The following is an 8,541-nucleotide window of genomic DNA, read 5'->3' on the forward strand; positions in this document are numbered from 1 at the left end:
AGACACACACACACACACACAGAGACACACACACACACGCACACACACACAGAGACACACACACACACACAGAGACACACACACAAACACAGAGACACAAACAGACAGACACACACACGCACACAGACAGTGACACACACACTCACACACACACACACACAGAGACACACACACACGCACACAGAGAGAGAGAGAGACACACAGAGAGACACACACACACACACACACACAGACACACACACACACTCTCTCTCACACACACACAGCTTCAGCCCTGTGTGCTGGAGGACAGCGCCCCCCAGTGGACACGAGGAGCTGCTGCATCTGTTTTTGTAAGAGCAGAAATTCATAAATGCAGATTTTAAAGGTGATAAAGTTTCAATATTTCACCAGAATCAAAGAAGTTTCACACAAAACACTTTAAATATTCTTCTCAAATCTGCAGATTCTGGTTCAAGAGTTTCAGGATTATCCATCAGTTTTCACACGTTAAGTGTTTTAAACAGCCTTTAATAATTAATATTAATATAATTAATAACTGTTTTTAGACATAATTTAACTTTAAGCACAAAATAAAGCTGCAGCAGATTTCTATGATTCTGGATTATTATTATTAGAAGAACTTTATTGATCCTGCAACGGGGGAAATTTAATTTTTTTCACTCTTATTAATCATGTTACACACACACACACACACACACACACACACACACACACACACACACACACACACACACACACACACACACACACACACACACACACACACACACACACGAGAGATGTCAGAACGAGGGGGCTGCCAGTGACTTGTGCCCTGAGCAGTTGGGGGTTCGGTGCCTTGCTCAACAGCACCTCAGCAGCGCCCAGGAGATGAACTGGCACATCTCCAGCCACAAGTCCACGCTCCATACAGGGACTTGAACCAGCGACCCTCTGGTTCCCAGCAGTCACCTCTGGACTGAGCTGCTGCCCCAGATAATTATAATGAACCAAAAACACTGGAATTAAAAAAATTAAAAACCTTTAATTAAATAATTTATGAAGAATCTTTGACTTTTATTCTGAAGTTTACATCAAAACTGAGCCGTGATGAAAAATCACCTTTAAATAATTAAAATTAATAATTTATATATTTATAAACGAGGTTCCTGAAGCTTTAAGAAGTCATATTTTCCCAGCTGTTGTAAAGTAAATATTTACACACGTTCATTATAAAGTTCATGATTATTGAACTTGGTCACGTTTGATTTTTCTGTTTCAGGAAATCTGAAAAAAACACTTTTTAAACCCTGAAAACAGAAAAACTTTCAGTGTTTTTAAGGATTTTTACCTTAAAAATAAACAGAAAAATTCATTCTAAGGAACATTTTCACGTCTTTATGAGTTTAACCAACAAGTTTTAAATTTGTGTTATTTGTGTTTATAATTAACATTTTAAGTTTTTATTTATCTTTTTTAACAGTTACAGTTCAGAGAATCACATTTTTCAGACTGATTTTACCAGAATAAAGTGTTTAAATGTGTTTTTATCTTGTTTTAAAAGCGTAAAGTGTTTTTCTGACAGTTTTCTGCTTTAATTAATAAGTTTTTAATCATTTGTGTTTATAATTAACGTTTTAAATTTATATTCTTGCTCTTAAACATTTTTCTTTTTTATAGAATTACATATTTTTCATCTTTTTTAAAAGCATAAACTGTTTTTCTGACAGTTTTCTGGTTTGATTCTGAGTTTAAATAACAAGTTTTTAATTATTTGTCTTTATAAGTAACATTTAAAGTTTTTATTTCTCTTTTTTTAACAGTTACAGTTCAGAGAATCACATTTTTCAGACTGAATTTACCAGAATAAAGTGTTTAAATGTGTTTTTCTCTTGTATAAAAGCGTAAATAAACTGTTTTTCTGACACTTTTCTGGTTTAATTAGTACGTTTTAATCATTTGTGTTTATAATTAACATTTAAAGTTGATATTCTTGCTCTTAATCATTTATCTTTTTTAACAGTTAAAGTTCAGAGAATCACATTTTTTCAGATTGAATTTACCAGAATAAAGCGTTTAAATGTGTTTTATCTCTTGTTCTTCTGGCAGAAAGAAACAAAAGGAGGCGGTTCTTTGTCTCCACAGCGTGTTTTTATTCGTCCCGCTCTGATCGGGCAGCGGAGCCGTTTAGAAGAAGGTGTTCGGTCTCTTGGTGGTGAAGCGAGGTTTGTGCTGGCGACGCAGGACCCGGTGAGGCAGCGGGAACTTGATCTTGGAGTCCTGCGGGAAACAGAAGAAGAAGAGCGAGAGTTCACTGTCGGACCTTTTTACAAACACGCAGCTCAACAAGAGTCCCGCGGACGCCGTCGTCCAGCAAACAGACGACTACGGCCGGAGAGAGTCCCGCGGACGCCGTCGTCCAGCAAACAGACGACTACGGCCGGAGAGAGTCCCGCGGACTCCGTCGTCCAGCAAACAGACGACTACGGCCGGAGAGAGTCCCGCGGACGCCGTCGTCCAGCAAACAGACGACTACGGCCGGAGAGAGTCCCGCGGACGCCGTCGTCCATAAAACAGACTATGGCCGGAGAGAGTCCCGCGGACGCCGTCGTCCGTAAAACAGACTACGGCCGGAGAGAGTCCCGCGGACGCCGTCGTCCAGCAAACAGACGACTACGGCCGGCGAGAGTCCTGAGGACGCCGTCGTCCGTAAAACAGACTACGGCCGGAGAGAGTCCTGAGGACGCCGTCGTCCGTAAAACAGACTACGGCCGGGGAGAGTCCCGCGGACGCAGTCGTCCAGCAAACATCATTCATACCAAACAGACGACTACGACTGAAAGTAAACGTTTCACTGCTCAGGTCCTGAGAAATAACACGGTAAGTTACGTCCCTTTGGAGACATCTTTAATCATTTTGATTCCACTTTAAGTCATTTTGTGTCCCGTTGGTCACGTTTTGTACAGGTTCAGTCATTTAGCATCCCTTTATAGTCTCTTAGCGTCCATGTTTACTTATTTTGTGTCCATTTTAATGCCGCTGCGTGCACGTTTAGTCACCTGGAGCCCATTTAATCTCTCAGGGCCTCAGTGAAGTTAGTCTTTGGTCACACGGTAAAAACGTTAGAGATCAGAGTTCACACAGGAGGAGAAACATCATACACAGACACGTTGAGTCTGAAAAGAGTCACTTGTCTTCCAGTTTCTCCCGTGACAGACGGCGAGGGAACAGAAAGACTGCGTTATATCCCGAAACAGATCAGCTGCTCAAATAACAGATGAACTATGAGTTAGACTCACGTGGAACTGCTTGATGGCAGGTCTGCGACACTTGTTGGCGGCGATCACTTGAACCTTCATGATCTGGATGGAGTGGGCGCGAGCGCGATGGCGAGCTCCCATATCACGGTCTGATGGACGACAGAGGGATTAATGTCTTTATTAAACTTTATTACACAGGCAGCAGAGACGAGGCCAGGGTGACGGACAGATTCAGACACACGTCACTTTATCAGAATAAACACAGTCACAGTGATGTTTCTCTAAAACGACCAAAATTAGGCTAATTTACAAAAAGAGGCAACTAAAGTATCTGAGTGTGCGATAGCGTGTGTGTGTGTGATAGCGTGTGTGTGTGATAGCGTGTGTGTGTGATAGCGTGTGTGTGTGATAGCGTGTGTGTCCGTCCCTGTGTGCGTGTGCATGTGTCTGATTGTGTGTGTGTGTGTGTGTGTGTGTACTGACAGCCCTGAGTGACGGCCCCAGACGTGGTCAGGTCTCTGTGTGTGTGTGTGTGTGTGTGATAGCGTGTGTGTGTGTGTGTGTGTGTGTGTGTGTGTATATGTGTGTGTGTGTGTACTCACAGCACTGAGTGACGGCTCCAGACGTGGTCAGGTCTCTGTACTCTCTGTACATGTTGTGGGTGCCGCTACGAGAGTCGTAACGAAGCCAGATACCGAAGTTCTTCACCTTCAGAGGGGTTTTCTCGTGGACCTGAACACAACATCATAACCCTCATCATCATCATCATCATCATTATTATTATTCTGTACACACACAGAGCCTGAAGAGGACACAGGGGGACAGACTGACTCCTCCATAAACTAATCTAAACATCATCGCACCGTATTTTTAAGTCACCTTTTTCCTTTTGTTGGTCTGGTCCTGAACTTCCTGCACTCAGGTGCCACTTTTATATTAAAATATATTATTTCACATGTTCGTTAAAAAGCACAACAGTGACGGAGCAGCAGAAACAAAGTTTGGATTGAGAGAAAAGTGGAGGATTCTCTCAGGGCGCACTCCCACTGTGCCCCCGCCCCGTGTCACGGCTAAAGTCTGGTTCCTTTGACCAGTGTGAGTGCAACCGTACCACGTCTAGGAGCGGCACGCTTGCCGTCCACGGCCCGTTTGGGAGAGGTGGGCTTTAGTAAAGCACGTTTGCACGTGTACGAGCACGAGCGTGTGCACGTGTACGAGCACGAGGCCTACGGCGGTTCTGAGGTCATTTCCTGTGCGCCTGTTGGGACGTAGAAAAAAGAAGGAGGGACCATGCGCGGACATTTCAAACAATGGCGGTGAAAGGTTCACGTTGGTGTGATGCGGAGGTGGAGTGTTTACTGCAGATTTGGTCGATGAAAAGATTCAAAAACAGTCGACAAGACGCACAAAAACTCCGAGGTCTACGGAAAGATCTGGAAACAAAGCCACGCATCGCCATGACGTCATCAATGCGTGTGACGTGTTACGGCGTGATGACGTATAGGCAGCAAGAAGCATTCTCCGAGGCCCAGGTAGTGTGAGTACAAACGGGCCTGGAGGGGGGGACAAGGACCCTAAAGCACGGGGCACGGGACGGAGGCACAGTGGGAGGGCGCCCTTAGTGCACTGGAGAAAACAAAGAAAGCTAATGTCTAAAAGCTTGACGGCTACAGCAGAGGGATAAGTTCACAAACGGGCGCTTGAACAACGAGCTGCAGGGAGAGAGTCAGTGACGCTACACCTCAGCGCCCGGGTCGTTGCCAAGGCGATGAATATAAATCACTTTGTGAGAGGAGCTTCATGGTGTATACCACTGTAAATACTCTGGAAAATACGGTACATTTGACACATTTACGTCTTTTATAAGATCAAAAACACAGATATGAAAATAAAAAGGTGTTCAGGGCGAAGTCAGACTGAATCATTAACAGAGTTTATTTACGTGTCGAGCCTTGGATTCACTTTCAGAGTCACGGCAGCGTCAGAGAAAGGCGACAAGGATCGTTTCTGTTCGCACACCAGAAAAAAAAAAAACCACACCACGGACAGATGTGATCTTTGGGTTTGGGTGCGTGTTACCTCACGTCAACACATTGTTTTACTCTTTACGTGCATTTACTCACTGATCTGGTTCTTTTCTGTCTTTAAGAGGCGTAAATTTAGTTCAAGGAGTTAAAATGTTCGTGTTTACGGCCTAAACTTCACAGACGGTCGAACTTTGTCACAAACATGTAAAAAAATGACAATAATCTACATTTTCGTCTCATTGTCTCATTCCGGGTCAATTATCAAGCTTTTCCAGCACCGTGCAGCAACATCGCCATGGATACATGATGAAGAGTTATTTTAATCACATAAAACGAGATGGTTTCATGCTTTAAACTACTTAAACTGTGTTTCTTAACTCAGGATTACGTTTCTATTCTAAAGCCATTTGTTGTGAAAGATCCAGATAAAAAATTTCAAGCATTTTTCAAACCTTGAAAGCATTAAAATTCAAGAATTAATGGATTACAAGCAACCCTGTTTAAATAAATAAAAAGTACCATAAGGATCCTTTCTTATAGATTCTTGTCATTTTGCATGTGTTTTTAGTCATTTTGCTTAAATTTCTTATTATTTTACTTAAGTTTCCACTCCTAAAGGGGAAAAGGAAACTGAAACTTCTCACAGATCCTTTATTACTTAATTTGAGAACAAAAAACAACTAAAACAGAACGAAACAAACTGAAATTATCTCTTTATTCTGTGATGTTTGATGTAACTGTGTTCTGGTTCTGTTGGAGAACTTTATTTGGACTTTAACTCTTTAAAGACAGGTTCTGATGCTGAGTCAGCTCATTGTGTGAAACACTGATTTTAGCTGAGTTTGCATCGTGGCTGATTATTGCTGTGAACTGTGATTTTAACACTTTAACACTGATTCATTTCTCTTTTAATACGAACCCGACCATTAAAGGGTCGGATTAAACACAAGAGAACATTCAGGCGACAACGCTGCAGTGGAAACACAGGAACACACGGATGCCGCCCTCCAACGCTGTAAACCTGTGGAAACACTGAAACCCGGGGCAGAGGAACGTACCAGGCCGCAGTAGACAGTCTCTCCGGACGCCTTCTTCATCTTCCTCAGCTGGGACACGAAGTACCAGAAGCGGGACTTGGCCACGACGTGGTTGGGGGCGAAGATCCTCATCCGGTACAGAGGGGGGGCGGGGTTCTTGGCTGAGGGCAGCAAACGCCCGACGACTTTGTACTCCCTAAGCTGCGTTCAGAGGAGAGCGTGTTAGAGCGCAGAGACATCAGACATGAGGAGGGTTTTATAATAAAGGTTATAATGTTGAGCCTTGGATTCACTTTCAGAGTCACGGCAGCGTCAGAGAAAGGCGACAAGGATCGTTTTCTGTTCGCACACCAGAAAAAAAAAACCACACCACGGACAGATGTGATCTTTGGGTTTGGGTGCGTACAATCATCATAAATACCACTGCAGGAGTTTAGTTTACACGTTTGTGCAGTTTATGTACGAGACAGGTGATATTTCAGGACTCTGGGCTGGGAAACTAATTAAGAATAAATCAAAAACACGCGTTTAATAGAAAATAATAGAGATCGACCAACAATGAGTTTTAGGGCTTTTACCAACGCGGACTGACGATTTTCTTGAGCCGATATTTGGAGCTGATGAGACTTTCACTCCCTTGATTTACACAAAAAAAGTTACACAAGATAAAAGTGAGTGATAACAGTTAGTTTTATCGTCTTTATTTACAGACAGGCGTCCACAGGAGACGCCTTAAAGATCAATAAAAGTTATTTTTATATTGAGTAGCATAACATTGACATTGACGACGACGTTTGGCTTTAAAATAAGTCTTTAAATGCGCCGACTTTAGTCTCTAAAACTAGAACTTTTAGTCTCTAAACATATAAAACTATGTACTATAACCGCGTCCTTAAATGCGTCGACTTTAGTCTCTAATCATTTAATACAAAATACTACAACTTTGTCCTTGTATACATAAACTTTTAATCTCTAAATCTACAACTTTTAGTCTCAAAATACTCGATTCAAGTATTTTCAGGGTCCATTTCCAAGCTTTTCCAGCATCATACAGCTGAGGTAGATTGTATATTTCTACAAATGCACAGATAGATATTAAACAATTATTTGACCTTTATTTTCCCACTATAATCCCGTTATATTTGATGTCATTATGCTATAAACACCAATAATGTTTCATAACACCAGCAGGAAAAGAAATTAACTTATATTCCTGTTATTCAGCTATTTAATGTGAAAGAAATGTGGATACAGCTTCAGGGACTTTAGACAAAATTCAAGCAGTTGGAAACACAAGGAGCCTTCCCAAAGAAATAATATGTAAATGTATATAATTATAAATTATAGTTCGACTTTTAAGAAATGTTTAGGCCTTAATTACGTCATTAAATGCCTGCAGCCCGTGTTGAACCCACGTTGAGCGCACACGCCACCGGGAAACACTGTTAGCAGCTAACGTTAGCTTCCCCTGAGGCTATAAACTCATCATTTATCGCGTTTAAGTGACTTTTAAACTCAAGAGCCGCTGAGGTTTAAGTGTTAGCAGTGGTTTAAGCTCCTGTCCCGCCGTCTGTGAGTGTGTGTGAGTGTGTGTGAGCCTCTAACAGCGTCACTCTCCAGCCTCCGTCCTCCACATGGCTCAGCGGCCGCCATGTTGGATCGGCCGTTAGAGAAACGCACCGGGAGGAAAAACGGTAAAAATAAGATTTAAAACATGATTTTCTGTGATTGTTAAAACTTCCCGGGGTCAAACGCGTGTTTATGAAGCCGCAGAGGTTCGTGTGCGCCGTGTGTTTCTCCTTAAATCACGGTAAATAAAGACTTTGACTCACTGTGCCGGACGCCTTCATGGTGTCTCTGCTCACTGCCACAGTAAAAGAGGAAGTAGAAGGGCGGGGACTGCTGACGTCATATCGGCGGAGGCCCGGGGAGGAGGAGGGACTTCCGGGGGCTGAGGCCCGCAGTTACACATGAAGATGGTTTCTCATTCGATCACAGCCAATAATATTTAATATAACTATAATATTAATAATAAACATAATGAAAACGATATTAATAGTAATTAAGGAAAAAAGGACACGTATTGTGTGTCCAACAGCGGGTAAATTTCTTATTTACAGCAGCAAAGTGCATCGCAAACATAGAAGAAGCATCAATAAGATACAATAAACTGTAGAAAAAATATATGAATAATATAAACACAGGGAAATATGAAAATATAACAATAACAGGAAC

At 42.3% G+C, this 8,541-nt stretch overlaps 1 protein-coding gene across 1 annotated transcript; it reads right to left on the reverse strand.

Annotated features, from left to right (window-relative positions):
- Window positions 1-2,111: 2,111 nt before the first annotated feature.
- rpl18a (ribosomal protein L18a) lies at window positions 2,112-8,180 on the reverse strand. Its single transcript, XM_083935155.1, has 5 exons — window positions 8,139-8,180; window positions 6,328-6,507; window positions 3,845-3,974; window positions 3,282-3,391; window positions 2,112-2,262 (listed from the first exon to the last, which is right to left on the reverse strand). Exons 1-5 carry the CDS (start codon window positions 8,154-8,156, stop codon window positions 2,170-2,172), a joined length of 531 nt encoding a protein of 176 aa, XP_083791281.1. The 5' UTR covers window positions 8,157-8,180; the 3' UTR covers window positions 2,112-2,169.
- Between the last annotated feature and the right edge of the window lie 361 nt (window positions 8,181-8,541).

The sequence above is a fragment of the Echiichthys vipera genome (genome assembly GCF_963691815.1).
Source record: "Echiichthys vipera genome assembly, chromosome: 20".
Classification (NCBI taxonomy): Eukaryota; Metazoa; Chordata; class Actinopteri; order Perciformes; family Trachinidae; genus Echiichthys; species Echiichthys vipera.